Here is a 26,431-nt window from a genome sequence, read left to right as displayed (position 1 = left end):
TAATTATTTAAAAAAAAAAAAACCTATAGAAATGGCTCTCAACAGCCATACTTTCTCTACCTGGAGAGAAGGAAGAATAGCATTTTCCTACTTTTTGCACACTCTGGAGATGCATGAGTTTCACGTAACTTGCCCACACAAAACAATACACCAAAGAGTAAAGATAAACTTAGACATGCAGCAGTGCTCCAGAAATGTAGTACCAGTCAAATAGCACATAAGAGCAGCCATTTGTCAAGGTTATACATACTTTGTGATTGGAAGATAGCAATCCCCCAAATAAATTTCTGCAGCTATCTCTGTAATACAAAGAATTCTATTGGATATGCAAGAAGGTGATGCAAAGATCCTCTTACTGGGGCTACAAAGACTTTCTCAAGATAAGCCTGAAGGCATGTAACATCTGCCCTTCAATTAAGGGAATCAATGATTAAAATGCCCTCCATGCGTATGTAAAATGCCAAACCATAATTCAGTAACTTGAAGAACACTATATTCACAGGAAGTGAGTGGCAACAGTGAAAGGCAGTTCCATCTAAGTGGCAGTTTTAGTACAACATCAGTGGAAAATTCTGTCAGTAATGGATTAAGTTGTTTTATACATAAAAAGCTTTTATACGTAAATAACACATGTAGAACTGTGGTGCTGGAGAAGACTTCTGAGAGTGCCTTGGACAGCAAGGAGATCAAATCAGTCAATACTTAAAGAATTAAGGCTACTCAATGGAAGGTCAAATACTGAAGCTGAAGCTTAAATATTTTGGCCATATAGTAAGAAGATATGACTCACTGGAAAAGACCCTGATGTTGGGAAAGATTCAGGGCCAAAGGAAAAGGGGATAGCAGATGATGAGATGGATAGACAGTGTCAAAGAAACAATGAACATGAACTTGGACAGACTTCGAGAAATAGTGAATGTTAGAAGGGCCTGGAGTGCCATGGTCCATGGGGTCATGAAGAGTTGGATGTGACTGAATGACTGAACAATAAAAATCTATTTACACATACATGCCTACATGTGCACACATGTGCTTCTGTGTGTATATACATATCTCGACCACACCACCAACAAAGAATAATACATGGATTCCACTTAGTGGATCAAAATAATCAATATAAATAAATCTATAAAAGCCCTCTCCTAAAATGAATTCCATATATAACAGGTGCAATTAGAGCTTTTAGGTCCTAGTTGTATTATTTTAGACTTAATCTACTAATAGTATATTGTGTATAATAACACACATCTATTTTTATGTTCTGCATAAGATTTCTATATTTTTCTATAGCTCTAAGATTGATTATACAGGAACAAATCTCAAAATTTCCATATAACAAGTTACTATGTATATATGTTATCATCCAAATTCAGAGAGGCATTCATTTAAAAATGTCAAATTGTAGGTAAAAAGGAATTATTCAAATTAAATTCAATGTAACTGAATTCAACAAGCAATAAAGTGCCTGTTTTGTGCAAGGCACTGTAGACATAGATCCAAAAATGTGACCTTTGTTGTTCTTCAGTCTTTTTAGTCATGTCTGACCCTTCACAAACCCATTTGGGTTTTTTTTGGCAAAGACACTGGAGTGGTTTGCCTTTCTTGTGTGGTCTGACATTTCCTTCTAGCTCATTTTACAGATGAGGAAACTGAAGCAAACAGGGTTAAGTGACTTGCCCAGGGTCACATAGCTAGTAAGTGTCTGAGGCTGGATTTTTAACTCAAATCTTCCTGACACCAAGCCTGGTACCCTATTCACTGTGCCACCTAGCTATCCCAAGGACTTTGTTTTATCTATAAGATAAAATAAGGCCACAAGAAATAACGACATATATTCAAAGAAACAGAAAGTCATTTCTGGGCAGTAAAAATGTTAATAACTACAGAGCATGGAATGGCCTTTTTGCACCTGAGCTTTGTTTTGAAGGAAGCTAGGAATTCTACAAAACAGATGAAAAGAGAGTCTATCCAGACATGGGGGACCACTTGTAAAAAGGCATGGAAGCAGGTGATGAGACCCAGAGTAGATGGCACAGCTGGCACACCAATCTGATTGGGATAGAGATCATGTGAAAGGCAACATCCTGTGATCATCTCTAGCCTGGTATTTAAAGCCATCTGCAACCTGACTCCCATCGATTTTTCTAGTCTTATTCTACAGAGGCAAAGACAGCCATTAAGTGTGTTGGGGGAGGAGAAGTGGCATGTTCAGATCTCTATTTTGGGAATACCAGTTTGGCATCTGTATAGAGCATGGACTGGAGAAGAGAGATCAGAGGTAGGAAGACAAATTATGGAGCTTTTGCAATATTCTAGGAAGGAAGTAAAGAAGTTATGAACTAGGGTGGAGTCCATGTGAGTGGATAGGGATGGACGCTTGCAAAAAATATTGTGGAAGGAATATAAGATATGTCAAATAACTGGATGTGGGGACTGAGGTGTTTGGAGAGGAAGATTAAGAAAAATCCACCACATTTAACAGCTAAGAGAGCAGCAATGACCTTGGAAAGAGCAATCTCAGTCAAATGATGGAGTAAAAAGGAACCACAAGGAACTGAGAAAAGAGTAGGAGGTGAAGAAATGGAAGCAAGAAGCACAGACAACTCTTTCTAGAAGTTGGCTAGGAATATGGATCTCTTTCTCTTCCCCCTCTTTTTCCCCCCACCCCACCCTTTTTCCTCTCTCTTTCTCTCTCTCTCTCTCTCGAGCGGAGCACACACATATACATATACACACACACATAGTAAACTTATAAGTTAAAGAATTTTTGAAATTTGGCCATCTTATATAATGTATTTTAATATTACAGAAAAGTATAAAAATGCTATGCAGACCATAAAAAAAATGTGTACATCATACATACACACATATATGTACTATGAACAAGTTGTAGGAGTCTAAAGTAATACTAAATTAGAACTTAAAATCGGTCGTATATCTACTTTTTACATAATTCACTTGGGAGAGCTATTATAGACTCAGTTGTATCAGTAAGTGGCTCTGTGTTCTCTTTTTTGGTTCTGGTTAAGTCTATACATACAAATACATATAAGAAGAAGAGATATAAGATGATAGCTTAAGGAAATGACACAGTCAGATGAAAAATTTTTAAATAAGGGAGACCTAGGACATATTTGCAGGGCACAGGAAACAGGGCCAGTGGATAAGGAAAGACTGAAAGTGAAAAACAGGAATGATACAGGGGGTCAAATTCCCAGAAAAGACAGGAGAAAATGAGATCAAAAGCCTATCTGTAGAGGTTGGTTGACCTCAAGGAAAAGGGTCAATTCTTCCATCAGAGACTGGCGCAAAGGCAAAGAAGATGGGCAATGATTAAAGGGTTTTTGAGATGGACATTTTCTTTTCTCAGTGAAGGGGGAGAAGTGAAGGGGAAGAAAGGAGGTGGTTTAGGAAGCCTGAAGAGAGAGGTTTAGAAGAGCCAATTAGAAAAAAAACAAAAGGATTGCCATGTAGCAACCATGAGGGCTCAGCTGAGATTAGAGAACATAAATAAGTAGTGAACCCAGGCAGCTTGGTTTTGTGGCTTTTCCAAAAATGTTCGATCAGCTTCTGAGAAGGAAAAGAGATATTAGATGGTAGCTCCTAAATCTAAATTAACTTGAAAGGAAAAATAAGAGTTACAGTAGAATCATGTAAATGAAAAAAAGTGCCTTTTGTAAACATTTTTGAAAATTTTTCAAACTTTCATTAACAATTTGGAATTTTAGAGTAGGACATTTTGTCTCTTTATTGGAAATTTGTGGGGAAGAGTAAATAAATACAATGAATAGATGCTTGTTTTAGAATATCCATTCTGAAAGTTTTGTTTTCCATTCCATTACGTTCTGTTCTGGAAAAGCAAAGTTATACTTGTTTTTTTATCCACTTGACAGTTGTCCACCTATAACAGCTCAGTTTTTAGGCTATAGCTTTGTAAGCACAAAGTTTGCTAATTGGAATTCTGGTTTTAGGAAGATTTTTTTGCTTTTTGTTTTTTAAAAAAAAACTTTCTAAATTCTCTCCCCATCCCATTTCTTTTCTTCAACTCTCCCTTTCTTCACCTGGCCATCACCCCAAAGCAAAATTTCTAGAAGAGATAAAACAATAAATACTGCACACCTTGCTTTTCTACCCCCTTTCTTCAACACACCTTGGGAACATGAGTTATTTTTTAATAGAGAAATTTCATGTAAAGCTTTATCTGATGATAAATCCCCTACCCAATATTCACATAGTTTTTGTCAAACTAAATATGGTTAAAAAAAAAAAGTCTTTTCTACCAAGATGGAAATGAAAAATTGTAATAAAGTATATGAACAGAGTCACATTGGGACACATATAAAATGTATAACACTAAAGGGGTTTTATTCATTTGAAGACTGACATGAGAAAAGTACTTTGGCTCCTATACTATAATTTTTCCACTAAGGATTTAAAATATTCATTTAGACCTATAATCTGGTCATTCCTTCAGGTTTGTTTTGAGTCAATTATTTATCATTTATATGTACCTTTAATGCTTGTCTACAACTAAGCCTTAGTGAGTTGCCTGAAACTTAAAAAGGTTATGATCAGAGGGTTAAAAAAAAAGGTGGTAAATGTCAGGGCAGTATTTGAACCCAGGTCCTGTCTGACTCCAAGCCCAAGAGTCTGTCTCCAATACCAGGCTGCCTCCTTCTGTTTTGTTATATATCCAAGGGTTGAGGGAGAAGGGTACAGTTTGGGATGATAGTAGTGGAATTAGTCACATGTTGACAACTATTTAAATTAGTAGGAAGGCCACAACTAAACAATTAATTACAACAGTAAGTCTTTCAGTCTATTAACATATATATATAATGTCTATATATGTATGTACATGTATGTGTACATATGTCTATGTGAGTACTGGTACAAACATGTGTATATGTACACAGGCACACACATATATTTGACATTATTGACAGAGTACTGAACTTGGGAGTCAAGAAGACCTAGGTTCAAATCCAGCCTTTACTAGTTGTATCAGTCATTTAACTCTCCCTCAGCCTCAATGTACTCATCAGGAAAATGGGAATAACAGCTATAGCACTTACCTGACATGATTCAGAGGATCAAAGGAGACTTCTTTTAAAAAATTCTTCTATTCAGAAATAACCTCTGGGTGGCTTGCAAACTCAAGTTTTTATATAATGTGTCTAAACACTTTATCAATATAAATCCAAGCTTCTTTTATTTAACTTTATTTCATCAATAGAAATTTACTTATTAGTAGCATAGATAGCAGAAATACTTAGGGTGCTTACATATACTCTTCCCTTAAAAAATAGACAGAATGTTAATCATCAAAAATAGTCCTCTCAACCCTAAACTCTATGATCCTCTAATTCTAATATAAACACACTCAAGTACAAACTAGACAAACCAAAGTTCTCTGACAATACATTTAGCTGAATGAATTTTTTAAAACTGGGAAAGACTATAGGTTACTTTAAAACTGTTAAGAAATATGTAATAGTAATAGCCATTTATCCAACATCAAGGGGAAATAAGATGTTCTAAAATAAAATTTTCAAATCATTGGTGCTTCAGTATGCTCCCCTTCCAACTATCAAACTTTTCCTTTAACCATTTTAATGAAATCTTGCTAAAACTTATTCTATACTGCTATGTCTTCTTATACAGAGAGTACTGAGCACAACTTGATTTTTTTTCTGATGGAAGAAGGTAACATGCAACTGTCAACTTTTAGTTTTTGAGTCTAACTCTCAAGCTCTGGTTACTACTCTTTTCTAATTTGTTGTTTCTACTCTGTAACAGAGAAGGTATATAGTTAAACACTTCATAATTATATTATGTGTGTTACTTGTAATTCTCCAGCTAAGCTACAAACCTAAGAACAGAAATAGTATCTCCCACACCACCAAATCTGGCTGGAGAGAGAGGGTTCCTATGGGGGTAGAGTGAAACAAGATTGGAAAAATTTTCAGAGACTACTGCAATAATTTAGTTGACTGCGGAAGAAGAGAAGGCTACTCAAGGATTCCAAGTTTTGAGCTTGGAAGACTGGGAGAAAGATGTGACTAAAAGAAAAAAGTGAGCTCATGAGTTGTTCTGTTTGAAGAGGGTAGTGAGAATAATGAGCTATGTTTTAGACAAGTTGAGACAAACAAAAGGCTCATTCAGGTGAAAAGATCTAAATAAGCAGGTGGAGATGAAGTGCTGCTCAAGAATGAAAACAGAAGCCTTAGGGGCCATCTAGTCCAATTCTCTCATTTTACAGATGAGGCTCAGGGAGCTAAAATGACTGTTCCAAAGTCATTCAGGAAGTGTTTGATGTGGAATTTCAACACAGATCCTCTGCCAGGGCCGGTGCTTCTTTCCACTATATGACACAACCTCTGCTTATTTGTTGGATCATTCATTTACACCTTGTTAAAAGTGAAGGGTTTACACTTCTAGGGCCATATACCAAAGAGATGATACAAATGGGAAAAGAACCCACATGTACTTTAAAAATATTTATAGCAGCTCTTTTTGTGGTGGCCAAGAACTGGAAATTGAGGGGATGTCCATCAACTGGGGAATGGCTGAACAAGTTGTGGTATATGAATATAATGGAATACTATTGTGCTATAAAAAAAAAAAAAAAAAAAGATGAGCAGGCAGACTTCAGAAAAACCTGGAAAGACTTAAACGAACTGATGCTGAGTTAGGGGAGCAGAACTAGGAGAACACTGTACAGTTACAGCCACACTAATTTGATAAGACTTCACTCTTCTCAGCAATGCAAAGTTCTAAGACAACTCCAAAAGGCTCATGATGGAAAATGCTATCCACATCCACAGAAAGAATCAGAGTCTGAATGCAGATTGAAGCATACTATTTGCTCTCTCTTTTTTGTTTTGTTTTTTCTTTCTCGTGGTTCATTCCATTGTTTATAATTCTTCTTTCCAACATGACTAATGTGAAAATGTTTAATGTGAATGTATATGTAGAGCCTATATCAGATTGCAAGCCATCTTGGGGTGGGGGGGAGAAAATTTAAAACTCAAAAAGCTTGTGGAACTGAATACTGTAAACTAAAGATAAATAAATTTTTTTAAAGTGAAGGGTTTAGGACAAAATTTTATCCCTCGTTTTTGCATATTTATTGCTCTGTTGATAGTTAAGTTTAGGTTTTATACAACTTAAAAACAAATGAATATTCATTAAAAAAATGAAATAAAAATAAATTAGAACGTAATTTGGTGATACCTAAAATTTATATATCACTTTAAAGTTTGCAAAACACCATTTTTATATATACATATATATATATGCATATACACACACATACACGTTCAAATGTGTGTATGAGAAATGAGATAGATAAATATCAATATCACTCCTCACAACAATCCTATGAGACAGGCACTATCTCTATCCTTATTATAAAGAGGAAACAGGCCCATAGAGTTAAGTAACTTGCCCAGGATAACAAAGCTGCTAAATATCTCAGGTAGGATCAAATCCAGGTTTTCCTGGCTCCAAATTCTGGGCTCAATTCACCACAACACACTGTCTCTCAAAACCTTGGGCCAGAGTGTTTCCAGCACTTGGGGCCTCAATTTCCTCACTCTAAAATGTGAGATAGTGCTAGATGACCTTTTAGGACCCTTCCAGTTCTAAAAGAGCATGACTATATTATTACTCTTTTTTTTTTTTGCTGGGGGGGAGGGGGTAGGTGGAATGGTGGCACCTGGATCCATGATTTCTGCAGTATAGTGAACTCCTTTCTACCAATTCAGTTTAGCAACTCATCTGTCCACAGTTGCCTAGGACATCATGGCCATGCATCTAAAAGTATGTTGCAGTCAGAATTTGAACCCAGGTTTTTCTGATGCCCTTTATCCACTATGCCATACTACCTCAATGATAACTAGGGGAGAGAAAAGGAGAAGACGGCCAGAGAATAAGCAATAGAAACTGTCTATTTAAGAGACAGGAGAAGGAAGAAGAGGCATTAAAGGAAACAATAAAATAGATAAAAAGAGAAGTACAGCAGAAAGAGTATTTGATTTGGAGTCAGAAGACCTGGGTTTAATCCTGATGGCCCTATGTAACACTGAGCAAGTTGCTTCTTAACTCTTCTGGGTCTCAGCTTTCTTCTTCCTTATGATGAGGAGTTTGAACTAGATGACACTTTAAGGTCCCTTTTAAATTTTCTAAAGACTCTAATCATGAAAGCCAAAGGAAAAGAGAGGAGTTTCATGAAAGAATGTTTAGTCAATATCATCAAATGCTGAAGTCATCAATAGGCTTCAAATATACAATTACAGTAGCATTTGGGGACGAGAAAGCCAGACATAAAAACTATTAGTCTGAAAACAATGAATGGAACTTTTGCTTAAATGAAACATGGTTCATTTTTCAAACAGCTCAAATTCAGAACACTACTAGATTATTAAGAAAAACATCCCGTGTTAAAGCACCTATATTATAGTCTCTGCACTGCATAGGCCTTTAATAAGCATTTATTGGCTTGTTTTTAAATTGAAAAGCAGTTTCGACTTCATTTAAGATACAACATTAACACTGCTTAGGATTTTTTTCAAACCAGAAATGTCATAAGACTAGTCTAGATCTCCAGTATCTGTAAATTAATAATGTTTAAACAAAGTATCTCTACAGACAGATCCAGGTACATTACAGTAAAATCCAACTTTAGACAGAAAAAATCTGAGGGGTACATGTTTTTAAGGGGTAAGGGTAGCAGATCAGCAACTGCTTTGCAACTTAGTTACCTAGGTCACTGAGATAATAAGTAGATTACTCCATATTGTTAAAGGGAAAAATAAACCTATCTGTACACAATATTCACAGCTGCTTTATTTTTAAGAGGAGGAGAAATGGAAGCAACCTATTCATACAACAGTTGACAAATGACCACGTAAATTGTGGTATATCAACGTAATGGCTTTTTGTTGTGTGGAGTAGGGAGGAACAGCAGGAGACAAACTTAATGTGAAGAAATATGAAAGGGCAAAGTGATACTGGGCATAGAATGCAGAATCAGAACATACATGTGGCTACAACCACATAAAAAATATCAGCAAGAAAACTCTCTCCAAGTTCACAGATGGAAAAGTAATCAGAAGAAAATCCAGAGCAAATGAGTTATTTTTTTAAGTGCATTTTTTACTTTTATCAAAATAGAAAGTGTTTGATGTTATAGTTTTATTTGGGATTTTACTGTTTCATGTGTTCATATTTGTTAAGTCTGTGCAAAATAAAGTTTATAAATGCCATTAAAATATTTTTATAACTTTACAATGAAAAGGAACAGAGTTCATTTTTCATACTGTCTACCTCTCCTAATACAACTCTTTTTCAATGTTTTTGGAATTTACTGGCAGAGGCAGAAGAATTTAATCATACTTAAATAGGGACACTCAGGAACTTCTCAATAAGAAGACAAATTGCTCCAGGTCATATGTGCTATGTAAACAAAACCAAAGTAAAAGCCAATTTGAGAGATTTTTGGCAGTATAATTGTTTTTGAACACATTTTCCACTATCTAAGATTAAGAATACCAGCTTTTGTTTTGGTTGAGTTCATTGGAAAAGGGGGTGAGGAAATAGGAGCTAAAAATAAGCACTGACTATCAGAAAGTAGAAAAATACTTTTCAGGTGTCCAAAACCTTCAGTCTTAAAAAATGAGATGCTACACTAGGTAGAGAATCATGCCTACATTTCCAAGGGAAGTAGAGCTATTCATAAAGTTAATTAGTTAGTCTACTAAAACAATAGTTAAGTGTCCCAAAAATATGTATTATAGAAATGGTAGAGACAGCAAAGGGAGCAAGTACAAGTGCTTGATATAAGGAACTCCTAGTGAATGGAAGATGCCATACTACTCTAACTAAAGTAGGAGACGAAATCATGTAACATTTTATGTACACTGTTATGATCACTATGTAAATTGTTTTGGCTTAACTGTTTAACTGTAAGTGCTTGATTTGGAGTTCAGGGAAATTTTTTTTTTAAATTTTGAAGAGAAGGGAGATATTTCCAGAAATTACTATGATATAAATATAAAAAGGCATCAATAAAATTCATTTTTTAAAAAGCTGTTACCAAATACTTTCTTATTTCTTAACTTTGGGTACAGATTTAGGTTCACTATATTACCAAGAGGTAAAAGGATTCCCTGGGTCTAAATAAAAATGATTCCCTTAACCTTTGTGAATTAAACAAAGATCAAAATGACATGCTTACATAATGAGAAATTAGAGCCTTGCTCACTGTGCTCCAAAGTAAACGAATAGACTGATCATTGATTCTAAGACATTGATGACTCTTTTTAATGTGAGAACAATCCAATCTTGGAGCCAGAAATGCCTCCTGCATATCTTACAACAGAATCTGTAGTTTGCACTGCTGCCTTTAGGACACTATTAGTTTCTTGGGATGGTCTTCAAAACAGCCAGAGAACACTGAAAAAGGCAATTTTTCCTATAAACTCCCATGACCAAGAACAGATGTTATTCATCCTTAAGTTTTCCTTTTGGACATTTTTTTATTATTTAATGGAATGTTCAAGAAGCATGTTTTTCACTAAAGATCTATAACCATAAAAAGTATTTTGGGGATTCTGTCATCTTCAATTCGTGAGACAAGTCTAGTCTAGTGAAATTAAGCTGATGTCAGGAAAAAAAAAGTTTATCTTAATTAATGTTAAAATTCTGGCACTCGACTCTAGAATCTAATTGTGTGTTCTCATGAAACACCCAGTGTATGTTCTCATGAAAGCAAAACACGAAACTTAAAACCTTCTAACCATTACAATGATACACCTTCCATATGTCATAAGTATAAAGCAAGTGGTCAATAGGATAACTCAAATACACTGATAAAACTTCAAATTGAAATTACAAAGCAAATCTTCCATTATAAAAACACCCACAGAATTAAAATCTTTTGCTGAAACTTTATAGTGCCAAAAAACAAAGAGATACCCCTAAAACATAGGCTTCCTCTTCACTAGAAAGATATTATAACCTTTTAAATATGTTTACCATTACCTATTACAATTTTTCATCAATAATTTTCTGGCTTGGGTTGGGTTTTGGGGGGATAGGGAAGTGGGGGGGGGGGCGGTGTTGTGTTTTTCTCAAAAGCCTTTTCAAAATTCTTTTGGCATTAAAAAAATTTTGGCTTAAGTTACACTACTCTATTTTTTTTACTTACACTGAGTAGCTAGGCTATTCAGTTCAATGAAGCCAGGCAAATCTCAAAAATTCCTCCCTAATCCCTGCAAAAGATATCTACATTTTTTCACTGTAAAAACACAGATTAAACTAATTTAAACCATAACTAATTTAAATCATAAAAGAAAACAAGTTTATTTAAAATGAATGACTGAGCTTGTGTCCAAGTGAAAAGAGAAAAGGACTTCCAGACACACTATTTTATTTAATTCTATGTACCATTTCATCAAGCTAAATATCTCCCCCCTGCTTTCCATACCATTGGGCAGATAAAAGCTGTACTCCTAGGGGCAAGAAACTGCACTTAAAAGAAAACATCCACGGGTATATGTACAGAGTGGTTCCACCCAGACTCATGGACAAAGGTACCCAGAACAGTGGTTCAAGTCCTACCTCAACACTTTGTAGGTGGGTGACCCCAGTGTACTTAATCTCTTTGAATTTCAGTTTCCTCATCTTTAAAATTAAGGAGTTGGACCAGGTTATCTCTAAGGTCCTTTCCAGATGTAAATCTATGATCCTATTATCTATATCACAAATGTCAAATTCATGGCCTGCAGGCCCTTGTGGCCAGCAACACTCCCAAATGAGGCCCCAAACAGATTAAAATATAATTGGGAAATGTTTAACAAATAAACAAAAATATAACACCAAAGCAGATAGTTAATTTGTGATTTTCTAAGTCAATATGCTGTCCCAAAGGAATCCATTTCTAGTTGAATTTGACACCACAGATCTATACCACTTTCCCCACCTCAAATCTCTCTCCTCTGCAATGCCTCTCTTCCCTTCATATAGCTGCCAAAGTAATATTCTTAAAATCCTAATCTAACCATGGTATTCTCCTTCTCAATAAAATCCAGTGGTTCCTTGTTACATTACTTCTAAGATCAAATATAAATTCCTCTGACATTAAAAGCCTTTCACAACCTGATTCCAACCTACCTTTCTAATCTTATTACACATTACTCCCTTCTTCACACACTCTATGATTCAGTCACTTCCTTTCTTGCTATTTCTTACACATAACACTCCAGTCTCCAGAACTTTATAGAGCCTGCAATGCACTAAGTCTTCCACCTCCACTTCTTAGATTATCTAATTCCCTTTAAATGCTGAAGCATCACCTCCTATATGAGATCTTTTCCTAACCTGCCAGGTGCTAGTGCTGCCACCCAAAAATTATCTACTTATATTCATATAGGCTGTCTGTCTCAGGAAAGAACGAAAGCACTGACGGTAGGAATTGTTAGATTTTTTTACTTTGTATCCCCTGTGCCCAGAACACAGTAGGCATATAATAAATGCTTTTTGACTAAGTAGGCATAATGTAAAATTTATAAAATAGCAACAATTTAATTATTTAAATTATCAAAGAGAAAGAAGCCTAACAGAGGAAAGAATTCTGAACTCAAGAGTCAGAAGACCCAGCCAGGTTCTAGCCCCAAGTTCTGCCACTAAGTAGGAATGTGACTTTAGATAAGTTGTTTGATTCAACTCTAAAAGGAGAGGAATGGAGATAGATAAAATGTCCTAAGGCCACTCTAACTCTAAAATTCTATGATTTTATAATGTAACTCATTAATATTACTCACACAAAATGGCCTTTGACAGTAAAACTAATGGTTATAAATACCCAGCAATTTTGCAAGCATAAGGTTCATTATGTCTGTAGTTTTATATTGTGATTTAAAGTAAATCACTGAAATCTTTTCATATAACTCCAAATTCTACATAATATTCAATTCTATCAGAGTTAAAAACAAGTAAAAACTTAATCAGTTGTCCAACTCCTTAAAAGACAGAGAAAACGTATATTGAAAAGGGCACTGGAGTCAGTCAAAAGACTTAGGTTTGAATCTTAGCTCTACTATTAGTCTGGCAGAGGCAGTAAGTGGGCCCACCTCTACGGGCTTCAGTTTCCTTATTTGTAAAAGGAGTTAGATGGGAATAAATGAATTATGGGGGTCCTTCTAGCTCTATATCATATGATCCTAAGTAATTAATTTTATAAAAATTATCTTTTTTTTTTCACATATTGCCCTCTTCCCTTGCCAGCACTATTATGATCAAAGCCATACACTTTTAGGACCACAACGTATATGAAAGAACTTCATCTAATTCTAATATATATTCACACACATATTTATAGACATTACAGCAGTGTTGTCAAACTCAAATACAAATGGTACATAAGGATCCCTGTGGTCCATGTATTCACTTAAAAAATCCCATATTAACATTATCTATGTTCTATTGTATTTTTATTGTTAAAATTTCCCAATTACCTTTTTAAACTGGTTCCAGCTGTACTCAGGAGTATTGCAGGGCCATATATTTGACACCTCTACACTATACTATTAGCTAAAAAGCAATTATCTTAAAGGAAAAAAAAACTGAAAAACCCAAAATAAAATGATAATGCATTTCCCACCTCTGAAGCAAGTTATTTACTTACAGTAGACAAACTGGAGGAATGAATGGCCCTTTTAGGGGTATACAGGTTAATTAGCCTAAGGGTAGTAATAATTATGATTTAGAATTCAAATGGAGGAGATAAGATTAGGAGATATATAATCTCAGTTTTATTTCACAAAAGCAAATACACTGCCTTTCTGACTATTTGAACTGAAGTAATTTTTACATTTTCTCTTTATTTTGAAAGGCTTTAATTTTCAAAGCAGAGATAACCCCCTGGATAAACATAATAGGGAAAGGTAATCTTAACCTGGTGAAAAGGGTTCAGAAACAGAAAAAATGACAGAAGTGAGCAAGGATCTATTTGCCACTATGAAACCCAAACATGGTAATTACAATGGGTAATCACAACCTATCAATGAAATTTTCCAAATCCAAAACTGAAAAAGTACCCCCAAGAAAGTAGAAATAACTGTTCCCAAAAGAATTCTGAGCCTATTTCCTGATATTTAAACCCCAAAAATGAAAGAATTCCCACCTTTCTCCCAGACTAAGGATAGTTTGATGATGACATTAACCAAAAATTATATGACATTCTTTTCCTTCTAGGACTTAAAGTATTTCAGAAATCTCAAAATTCCTTTGAGATGATTCAAATAATACGGAAATCATATGTACCAGTCAGACATCTATTAAGCACTTACTGTGTACCAGGCACTATGCCAAGCACTGGTGTAATAGAAAGAGTACTGAACTTGCATTCAGCATGGGGTTGAATCTAGGCTCTGATACTACCTGTTCCAAAAGGTTGACAGAAAGAAAACGCTCTTAAGGGGCTTTGTAAAATATGTTACTAGTTGCAGCACAGTATTTGATCCTCTCTGTTTCCACTTCTTCCTGCCTGGGTTTTTACAGAAGATTCTATGCTAGTACTATATAGGACCAAATAAAAATCACAAACAAGAATAGCACCTCCTTTCCACCTAATCAAATCTTATACTGAATAATACCAAGCTCAAACTCTCCCCTTTCTTGCCCAGTCTAGATTATCCAGGCAGAAATTATCATTTCTCCTCTAAATTTACCACAAAAGAGAAAATTAATACCTATTACAAACAAAGACAAATATGACTTAGGCCCTGCTCTCAAGGAGCTTATAATCTAATGGGGAAAGAACAAGTACACAAGTAACTATGATTCAACTAAGAATGAGATAAGTGCAAAGGGGTCATCTACGAGAAGTTTCAGGAGAGAAAAGGGGCAAGTTAGAGAAGTCTTCACAGACAAAGCAGTACTTGATTCAGCCAAGAAATCAACTAGTTCTGACAGAAAGGGACAAGGGGTAAAGGGAAAGGAGACTGGAATACATTCCAGATATGGGGATGTTGTGTAAGCGAAATCTGGAGGATAGGAGAGGATAGGACAATAATTTTGGGGAGAGGAGGGAAACACCACATGAAGTGGGAACAGTATGAGAAAAGGTTGAACAGGTAGGTTTGAGGCAACCTGTGGAGAGGCTTGAATGTCAGTACCAATAGACAACAGAGCACTAATAAGTTTTTTGAGTAGAAGACAGGCATCACGATTGCAATGCAATTTATCTGGCATTTAATAATATCTTGTGATAGCTCTACTATTTATTGTCCTTAACTACTATTTAAATCTTTTATTGCTATTTAACTGTTCACATCTTTGACCACTCCAACGAGATTACATTACTCTTTAAGTCTGGGAATGTTATGTTTATTCTATCTCCCACAGCACCAAGCGCAACATTTTGGGAATAGCAGGCATCCAAAAAAGTGCTGATTTTAATACAAACAGACCAGAAGATATAGAGAATAAGAAATGCAGAACAAGCACAGGGAAAGTGCAGTTATTAGGTAACTAATAAACTCAGGGGTGGTGGACACTCAAATTCAATTGACACTAATAAGACCAAGTTATAAGGAAGTAATTTATTTAAAAAACACACAAACTATGTCATTAGGAATTACTAAATGTGTTTTGGTGGAACCTGATAATTTTTCATAATGCTAATAAATAAGTATATTTGGGAGAGCCAAACATACCACAAGTTTTTAAACAAATAAAAATAAGCCCTAATTCTCTGTCATTCAACAAATCTAACTACATTATACATTTTATTCTGGGATAGGTAAGAAGAATACACATTCTAAAGGCATCATTCAGCTCTAAGACTTCTTAACTATAATTTGGTCAGGAGCAAACAAAATGCTTTCAACATACCTCCCCAAAATAGAAATCACTTGGGGGGGCAGAGCCAAGATGGCGGCTGGAAAGCAGGGACTAGCCTGAGCTCCCTGCAGAGTCCCTCCAAAAACCTATAAAAAATGGCTCTGAACCAATTCTAGAACTGCAGAATCCACAAAACAGCAGAGAGAAGCAGGGCTCCAGCCCAGGAGAGCCTGGATGGTCTCTGGGTGAGGTCTATCCCACACGGAGCTGGGAACTGGGAATGGAGCAGAGCAGAGCCCAGAGTGAGCAGCGAGGACCAACCAGACCAGGAGCCGGGCGGGGCGGGCCCTAGCGCCCTGAATCAGTGAGCTGTGGCAGTTACCGGACTTCTCAACCCACAAACACCAAAGACAGCGGAGAAGGTTAGTGGGAAAAGCTGTGGGAGTGGCAGGAGTTCCCAGTTCGGCCACTGCCCTCGGGGCAGTTGCTTCTGGCCCCAGGCCCACCTGGTGGGAGGAATTAAGTGGCAGATCAGAGCAGGAGTGCACAGCCTGCTGAAGAGCTAAGCCCAGTCCGGGTTGGGGGTTCTTGGGGAAGGAGGAGTGCTGGTATGGCAGAGCTGGCACATCCCCCCCAAATGTGGAACATAGAACTCTTTAGTCTACAAGCAGTCATACCCCGCTGAAAAACTCAAGGGTCAAGTTAGTTCGTCGGGAATATGGCCAGACAGAGAAAACGTACCCAGATTCAGTCTCAGACTTTGGATTCTTTCTTTGGTGACAAAGAAGGCCAAAACATACAGCCTAAAGAAGTCAACAAAGTGCAAGAGCCTACACCAAAAGCCTCCAAGAAAAACATGAACTGGTCCCAGGCCATGGAAGAGCTCAAAAAGGATTTGGAAAAGCAAGTTAGAAAAGTAGAGGAAAAATTGGAAAGAGAAATGAGAAGGATGCAAGAAAACCATGAAAAACAAGTCAATGACTTGCTAAAGGAGACCCAAAAAAATACTGAAAAATACACTGAAGAAAACAACACCTTAAAAAATAGACTAACTCAAATGGCAAAAGAGCTCCAAAAAGCCAATGAGGAGAAGAATGCCTTGAAAGGCAGAAGTAGCCAAATGGAAAAGGAGGTCCAACGGACTACTGCAGAAAATACTACCTTAAAAATTAGATTGGAGCAAGTGGAAGCTAGTGACTTGATGAGAAATCAAGATATTATAAAACAGAATGGAAGACAATGTGAAATATCTCATTGGAAAAACCACTGACCTGGAAAATAGATCCAGGAGAGATAATTTAAAAATTATTGGACTACCTGAAAGCCATGATGAAAAAAAGAGCCTAGACATCATCTTTCAAGAAATTTTCAAGGAAAACTGCCCTGATATTCTAGAGCCACAGGGCAAAATAGAAATTGAAAGAATCCATCAATCGCCTCCTCAAATAGATCCCAAAAAGAAATCTCCTAGGAATACTGTCACCAAATTCCAGAGCTCCCAGATCAAGGAGGAAACATTGCAAGCAGCCAGAAAGAAACAATTTGAGTATTCTGGAAACACAATCAGAATAATCCAAGATCGGGCAGCTTCTACATTAAGAGATCGAAGGGCTTGGAATACGATATTCCGGAGGTCAATGGAGCTAGGATTAAAACCTAGAATCACCTACCCAGCAAAACTGAGTATCATGCTCCAAGGCAAAATATGGACTTTCAATAAAATAGAGGACTTTCAAGCTTTCTCAGTGAAAAGACCAGAGCTAAATAGAAAATTTGACTTTCAAACACAAGAATCAAGAGAAGCATGAAAAGGTAATCAAGAAAAAGAACAAGAAAAAGAAATTGCAAGGAACTTACTAAAGTTGAACTGTTTTGTTTACATTCCTACATAGAAAGATGACGTGTATGATTCATGAGACCTCAGTATTAGGGTAGCTGAAGGGAATATGCATATATATATATGTTTATGTATATATATATATTTTTATATATATATGTAAGTGAATGTTTATGTATGTATATATGTATGTGTATATATATATATAAAGAGAGAAAGAGAGAGAGAGAGAGAGAGAGAGAGGACACAGGGTGAGTTGAAGATGAAGGGAAGATATCTAAAAGAAATAAAATCAAATTAATGGATGAGAGAGGAATATATTGAGAGAGGGAGATAGGGAGAGATAGAATGGGGTGGATTATCTTGCATAAAGGTGGCAAGAGGAAGCAGTTCTGTGGGAGGAGGGGAGAGGGCAGGTGAGGGGGGAATGAGTGAATCTTGCTCTCATCAGATTTGGCCTGAGGAGGGAATACCATACATACTCAATTGGGTATCTTACCCCACAGGAAAGAAGAGGGAAGAAGATAAAAAAAAGGGGGGGATGATGGAGGGGAGGGCAGATGGGGGTGGAGGTAATCAAAAACAAACACTTTGGAAGGGGGGACAGGGTCAAGGGAGAAAATTCAATAAAGGGGAATGGGTTGGGAAGGAGCAAAATATAGTTAGTCTTTCACAACATGAGTATTGTGGAAGGGTTACACATAATGATACACATGTGGCCTATGTTGAATTGCTTGACTTCTTGGGGGGGGGGGAGGGAAGAGGGGAGAGAATTTGGAACTCAAAGTTTTAAAAACAGATGTTCAAAAACAAAAAAAAAGTTTTTGCATACAATTAGAAAATAAGATACACAGGCAATGGGGCGTAGAAATTTATCTTTCCGTACAAGAAAGGAAGGGAAAAGGGGATGGGAGGGGAGTGGGGTGACAGAAGGGAGGGCTGACTGGGGAACAGGGCAACCAGAATATATGTCATCTTGGAGTGGGGGGGGAGGGTAGAAATGGGGAGAAAATTTGTAATTCAAACTCTTGTGAAAATCAATGCTGAAAACTAAATATGTTAAATAAATAAATTTAAAATAAAAAAATAGAAATCACTCAATTTTACAATGAAGTTATCTATCCAGAAATTACTTATTCTTAGGATTAAACAAAGCTTTAAAAATTAAGCTTTTTGGCTCTTTTCAGCAATATGAGGTTCTAAGACAAATCCAAAAGGCTCATGATGGAAAATGCTATCCACATGCAGAGAAAGAATTACAGAATCTGAATGCAGATCGAAGCTACTATTTGCTCTCTTTTCTTTGTTTTGTTTTGTTTCTTCTTTTTAGTGGTTCATTTCATTGGTTATAATTCTTCTTTACAACATGATTAATATGAAAATATGTTTAATATGAATGTATATGTACAGCCATATCAGATTACATGCTGTCTTGGGGAAGGGGGAAGGGGAGGGAGGGGGAAAAATTTAAAACTCAAAAACTTGTGGAACTGAATGTTGTAAACTGAAAATAAACAAAATTTTTTTTAAATTACATCTTGTTTAAAAAATAAGCAGTATGTAAATGAAAAAAGTACACCTGGCTTTATTTTAAAAGCAAAATCAGTAATGAAAATATAAAAATAAAAAATAATGCCTCAAAACAGCACAAATAATTCAAAAATAATTTAAAATTTAAAGTTGTTATAACTTTGTTCTCAATGTTCCTGCTAAGATTTTTAAATTTTAGTATGTCCATAAGCAATCCTGATGCCCAAAATACGGGGATTTCTACATCATTAGGAAGCTGATAAAGACATGCCTCCTCTAATAAATAGGTCTTCTTTAGAAGAACAAGGCATAATTGAAAAAGGTAAAATCAGAGGGCCACGAAATCTCTAGTAATCAGGTGGATCTTTGAGTTCATCGCTGTAGACAGATTCTCCCTACACCAAGGCAAATAACACCTTCATGGAAAAAAAAAAGAAGTTTCCTATACAGATTTGAAGCCCCTGATAAGGCCTAGATAGGAACCAGTAGCCAATGTAAGTATCCCCAAGTATTTGTAAAATTTTTTTCTGACATGTAGACAAAATCCTTAGTATAATATATTCATTTTAGACCCCCCAAAATTGTCTAAAGTCCATACATAACCTATTTTTTTTTAAAAATATGTCTTTTGCTAGGATTGGTCCTGAGTTACTGAATAGTCTATCTCAAGGTTACCCTCAACTGTCATATGTTTCATTGATAATGTGGTTCAGTGTACCTTATCATAGTGTGATAGATTTAATGACATTCTGATGCAGTACAGGAGCTATGTGCAACTAATAAATGTCTCTGTGGGTAAGGAGAATCTTCTCTGCGCAGCTATGTCTTTCTGAAGCTGGTTTAGCTTTCCAGCTGGCTCAGGAAAAATGGGTAAAGAAAGAAACATTAAGCCAGTAAGTAATAAGATGACCAGAATTGCTAGCAAGTGTTCTTTGCACTGCCAGTTACTCTTACCCCAAAATGCCCACCAACCTATATTTATGGGCAATCTACCACTTCAAAAATTATATACAAAAGTGATCAATGTTACTTGTCCCTGACAAGCTGACCCTGAAACATTCTCTTACCCAAATGCTATATATGGCCTGATAACAACATACTCAACAGCACTTCACAGTAAATTAAATTTGCCTTATATAACAAATTTGAATTGTATTTGCATATTTTAAAAAATCCCTCAATAGTCTAGCATTCCTACTAATCTAAATTCTCCATTCAATCAAATATCCTAACGTTTGCTAGTCAGAGACAATCAAATTTGAGAGAACTCTTCCTGTAGTGTCTCAGCACAGTAGATACAAATTGGCATGTATGGCATAAACTTCTGGGGTCCTAATCCTAATATTTACTTTGGTAACAGTTTTAATGATAAAAGTTAAGAGACCAGACACCCAAGAACACCACACTGTACAGAAATGGATAATGGAAAGATCTACGACATCTCAAAGCAGACAGGCCACAATTTATCCACAACCAGTCTATTTTCCAGTACCTCTTCTCCATATTCATCTCCCTGAACTACACACCAAAGCTTTTCAGGGTCATCCCAGTGCTGAGCCTATTACTCTTCTGGCTCACTGTTCCCTTTCACTTTTCACCAACTAAAACTTGAAAAATGTGTGTGCGATTCACACACCGAAATAGCTTTGTGGCTCTAATGGGGAAATTACGTATGCTCAATAATAAAACAGCTCTTAGATTAAAGAAGGAAGTTATGACATAAATCATTTTGCTTAATTTAGTACCTAGCATATTTTGGTACTGAAATATTAATTATTAATTTTAAAGAATCCAAGAATCAAATTGTTTAGTGAAGACTTGATGATGAGCTAAAAAAAAACAAACCCAAAACTCTATTGGTTCACAAAATTTTCACAAGGCTTTGGCACATTACGATATAATAATGTACACATGCAATGAGAGTCAATAATCTGAACACAGCAGACTATGAAGAAGTGCTAGGAATGCAATCTATTTTCAGCCTTACATACCAGAGGTAAGTGAAAACTTTAAATTCAGGCTTCTGAATTTTTTCAGACTTTTAGTATAAACCTATGCATTTATTTGCCTGGTCATTTTTGAGATAAAACAGCCTATTGCACCAATCCTAATTATAGGGTTCTGTCATTATGGTAAAAACCCCATCATGAGACTGGTATCATAGAATAAAAAAAGAGATGTATCTTAAGTATTCTATATCATGGTAAAACGATACTATGTAAACAAGGTGTGTAGTCTGATCTGTAGTGTGCTCTGTGATATGGCTAAGCCTTGAATTCCCAGTGCCTTCTCAACAATGCCACCTGGATGTTCTATCCACCTATCAGATGGAGTTGTTGAGAAGGTACTGGGGATTCAAGGCGAAGATTATATTGGAAAACACATACTACAGATCAGATTGTGTCCCCCATTTACATAGTCTGTCTTTTATCATAATATAGAAAAAAAAAAATCCAAAATGCTAGCTGTCTCTGTGCCTCTTCAACTCCTACTTCCACCTTTGACTCCTTCATCTCTACCAATGTCACTCCCCCATCAAAGGCTCGGAACTTTTAGAGTCCCCCTTCCTTCAACATCCAATCATTAGATCTTACCAATATGACATTTGCCTTTTCATTTTCATTCCTACTACCATCACCCCAAATTCAAGCCCTTATTGCCTCACACCCAATAGTCTCCAAACTGACCTTGCTCCAGTCAGTAGTCTCTCATCCTCTTGCTGATAGATTGATCTTCCTAAAACAGTTTTGCTACATGTCAGTTGCCCAGCTCCTCAAAAGCCTTTAATGACTAAGAATGAAATGAGGGGTGCAGACAAGTATTACAGAAATTCAGAGGAAGGAGCAATCAAGTAAACATTGCCTTTTTAGAAGTAGAACTCGAGTTGTGGCTTGAAAACATAGGACTTAGACAAAAAAAAGGCAAGGAGGTACTTCAGACATTGGTCATAAGAGCAAAGGCTTGGAGACAGGAAAATGCAGGTCCTATTGTAGGAGCAATGAAAAAAATAATTAGGCTACATCAGAAAGAAAAAAAACAGATGAAAGACACAATCATAGAGGAGTCCTTGGAGATAATATTTTAAAGACTAGACCCATAATGGTAAAAGTGATTTTGCCCAGATGACCATGGATTATAAATCTTGAAGAAGAGATTCCTTAATGAGTCAAGCGACTGAACTAGATGACCTCTGAAGTCCCTTTACAATTCTAAGATTCATTGCTTTAGTATGATGAGTTTCCATACCACAATGCCTCCATAGTACAAGACATATAGCATTATCTTATGTTGTTTAACTTTTATTTGTCTTCTCTACCTAACTAAACTGTAAATTCATGGAGACAGACTCATGTTATACACCTTTGTATTTTTGTTGTTGAGTCATTTCAGTCATATCTGACCCTTCATGACCCCATTTGGGATTTTCTTGGAAAAGACATTTGGAATGGTTTTGCCATTTCCTTCTCCAGCTCATTTTACAGATGAGGAACTGTGGCAAACCGGGTTAAGTGACTTGTGACCAGGGTCACACAATTAGTAAGTATCTTAGGCTGGATTGAACTCAGGTTCTCCTGATTCCAAGCCCAGCACTCTACCCACTGCACCACTTAGCTGCCCTCTTCTTTGTATCCCTATCACCTAATAGTGCCATACAATAAACATTTGCTGCTTATGAGTTTCATTGCATTTAATCTAAGAATCATATATATATAAATTTGCAATGAAAGTGATAAAACTCCAGTTACTTGAGTTGAGTTTTTTAAGTATATGAAATGATAACCTATCCCAAAGAGAAAAGAAATATGATCCACAAATCAAATGAAACAAGGGTTTTCATCCCTACAAATGTTCTTACAATAACACTGTAGGAACTGCTCAAAAGACTCTGTAAAAGCTGGAAGACCCATACAAAACTCAAATTTTAAAAATCTGCTTAACTGCTGGCACCCTCAGAAGTAAACCGAAATTTGGAAAGATAGGTATTAAATCTCAACCTGCATTTATTTTTAAATAAACTATTCCAAGAAGAAATGGAAATCTCTCATATCCATACGTCATGCTTGAAAGGGCAAATTATTTAAGCCAGGATTTTTTTTCTTTTTTCTATAAGACCTTTACATGTGGAAAGATTAAAGTTTGAGATTTGTCACCATTATATTTGCTAAATACAGATTAAAAAAATCAATAAATCTTATAGTTTTAATAGTAAAATAACAATTCATCATTCATAATGTATCATTAGCAAGCTGCCAATGTTTACAACTTGCTTTATTTTCTAAGTCACATAAACACACAGAGGTTTCCAAAAATTAAAATTATAGTATTTATTTTTAAGTTTGGTTGACAATGATTATTTCAGTTGGATCGCTTAAATTACCAGAAGCCCTTACTAACCAATTTTCTTGTTAAGTCAGGGAGTTATTCTCACATTTGAAAATGCTCCAAGTGTCCATTTCAGCCTGGACCTATTAACCTAGACGTTAAGATCACCATGGATAGCGCCCTAGTAACTTTTAATAACACATGCTTATCATTAGGCCTAGTCTCTAACCTTAAAAGACTCCTCTCACAAAATCAAAGGGTAAGTTTGAAGTGTATACCTATTCAAAATATAAAATGTTCAACAGCCCTTCTCAAAAGAGTATTAATGATAAAATAGTGGCATAAAGGAGACACCTGCCTAGCAGAACCAGATGGAAGCCACCAAATCATTTTACAGAGACTCCAAGAAGTCACAGAGGCCATCCTTTCCATGATCACTATTAAGGACTAAAATTTAATGTGTGATCAAAAGGGAAGATTCCATACTCAGTAACTTATTCTGTTCCAGCTGCTCATTCTAGCATATACATACAAAACAGAGAATTTGCAGACGGAGAAACAGTTTGAAACACCTTTAACTAAACAATGGAAATAGTCCAAAAGCTACCTTGGAAGAAAGAAAATCCTGTGACATTCCAGCACAGAAGCACATCCAAAAAGACACCTCTGGCTGGAATGAATCTGTGCTTATGTACATAATTCACTAGGGGTCAGGTAAGATTCCATTTTGTAACAGCTGAACTTTAAACAGAGTCACTGGTGGTGCAACATTGAACTAATTAGCATAAAGTTAATCCCCTCTGGAAAGGAAAGCATTAGCGGAGCCTACACTATCTTCACAGCCATCATGGTACAGATCACATTATTATGGCACCTAGCCTAGGAAGACGGTGCTACACATCGAACTCCTGGAAAGTTCTTTAGGGCCTGGAGCTTCTGCAAAGCAGAACCGTACAGACTTTTTGCCTTGTATTCCTTCGTGTAGAACAAGGAGGCCAGATACAGGTAGGTATTTAAAAAGAAAAGAAAAGAAAAGCAGGAAGAGAAGAGAGAACCGACAAGGGTGAGTCACAGGCCACTGCCTGAATAGCCTGTCATGTTTCCAATGGGGAGACAGGGGATAATCTTCCATTTTAAAAACTTTTGTGAAGGAACTACTCCCCCCAAGGCACTTGGTTATCAAATGACAAAATAAGGGTTGAGATGTCCGTGACAGGTGACCTCATCTTCCTGTGTGATGGCAGAGGCAACTGGACAATTGTGGAGGGGGTGAGGAGGTGGGTGGGGAGGGGAACCACCTCCGTCCAATATCCCGTGGAAACCAAGTGCACCCAGCAAAGGCGGTGTGAAGCCTCCGCTGCTGTCCCAGCGCCCACCCCACCCCCCTCTCCGTGTGAGTGCCATGACGTGAAGCCCCCGTAGCGAAGTGCAAACACTCACCCCACGACTCCCTGGTTGTAGTTCCTCCTCTTCCAAGGGGTACCACTGTACAACCCTCCAGTTCCCGCTGTTCCAGCCAACCTACCACCGCCCCCTCCGCCTGCCCCGACCCCGGCGGTGGAGGCCGGGGCCGTGCTGGGGCTCAGCAGGCTGTAGTTGAGTCCGTAAGTGCTGGCCTTGTTGTCCCTTTTCCGCTTGTTGCTGTTGCCCGCGCCGGGGTCGGCGGTCTCCGCGGCGGAGGCTCCGGCCCTCCGGCTCCAGGCCCCGGGCTGGTGGTGGTTGTTGTTGTTGTTGGTCGTCTCTAAGGGCAGGAAGTCCCGCTGTTCGGGGGCCAGCGCGTGGCCGCCCAGGAGCCGCTCCCCGGGGCGGTACATGCCCTCGGCTGGGGAGCCGCCGCTGCTGCTGCTGCTACCGCCGGCGGGGGCCGTGGCGGGGCCGGCTGGGGCGGCGGCGGTGGCGGCGGCGGAGGCGGCGGCGGGGCCGCTGGGGCTGCCCGTGTGGCTGCTGCTGCCGCTGCTGCTGCTGGTGCCGCTCCCGCTGCTGCTGCCGCTGCTGCTGCTGCTCCCGCTGCTGCTGCTGCTCCCGCTGCCGCTGCTGCTGCTGCTGCTGCTACTGCTCGTGGCGCTGCTGTGACAGTGGTGGTTGAAGTAGAGGTTCCTGAGCCCCTGGGTCGTCTCCCAAATCTGCATCCACAAACTGTTGGAGGGTCCGAGCTGCTCTGGCTGAAACCAGGCGATCCTCGGATCCATCAAACGGCGGCCACTCTCCCCCGCCCCGCCCGCAGCCGCCGCCGCCGCCCCCTGCCCCCCAGCAGCAGCAGCAGCCGCCGCCGCCGCCGCCCCTGGCGGCTCCGGCCCCTCGCCGAGACCCCCCCGCCCCCTTCTCCCTCCTCTCCTCCTCCTCCTCCTCCTCAGGCGCACACTCTGGCCGGCGAGACGCCCACGGGGGCCTGCGAGCCGCCCCGGCCTCTCCTCACCGCCGCTCCTCCCGGCGTTTTCCCGGGCGGCAGCAATCGCTGTGGTGCCGCCGCCGCCCCTGCTGCTGGTGCCGGTGCTGCTGCTACTGCTGCTGCTGCTGGTGGCGGTGGCGGTGGCGGCGGTGGTGACGGCGGCACTGGCGGCGTTGGTTTCGTTTCCTGAGCCGTCTTCGTCGTCCCCTTCGCCGCCTCTCCTTCCTCTGTCCCCTCCTCCTCTGCCGCCGCTTCCTCTTCTTCTGTGGCCGCCGACCCACCCCCCCCTCCCTCCCCTCCGCCAACCCCCTGTCACCGGGGTCCCAGTGCAAATGGCGGCGGCCGCGGCGGCAGTAGCTCTGGAGAAGGCGAGGGGCAGCAACGCGCCTGCTCCGTAGCGTCCTCGCTCGGCCCGGGGCGGGGCCTCAGCCGCCCCTGGCTCCGCCCCCCTAGTCGCTCCTCCCCGCCCCCTCCCTCCCCTTCCTCCCTCCTTCACACCCCCC

The 26,431-nt window shown here is 38.4% G+C and overlaps 1 protein-coding gene across 2 annotated transcripts in view; it reads right to left on the bottom strand.

The window, feature by feature from the left end:
- TENT4B (terminal nucleotidyltransferase 4B) overlaps positions 1-25,733 on the bottom strand; it is a 52,504-nt gene extending 26,771 nt beyond the window's left edge. Inside the window, exon 1 of one of the 2 annotated variants that reach the window (XM_036749294.1) lies at positions 24,980-25,733. In XM_036749294.1, the coding sequence (XP_036605189.1) occupies positions 24,980-25,728 (749 nt within the window). In that variant the 5' untranslated portion in view covers positions 25,729-25,733. The remainder of the gene's footprint in view (positions 1-24,979) is intronic. The other variant, XM_036749295.1, reaches the window with a different exon arrangement.
- Between the last annotated feature and the right edge of the window lie 698 nt (positions 25,734-26,431).

Source organism: Trichosurus vulpecula, chromosome 3 (assembly GCF_011100635.1).
Source record: "Trichosurus vulpecula isolate mTriVul1 chromosome 3, mTriVul1.pri, whole genome shotgun sequence".
Taxonomy (NCBI): Eukaryota; Metazoa; Chordata; class Mammalia; order Diprotodontia; family Phalangeridae; genus Trichosurus; species Trichosurus vulpecula.
The sequence above is the reverse complement of the archived record's forward strand: the minus strand, read 5'-3'. Positions and strand labels throughout refer to the sequence as shown.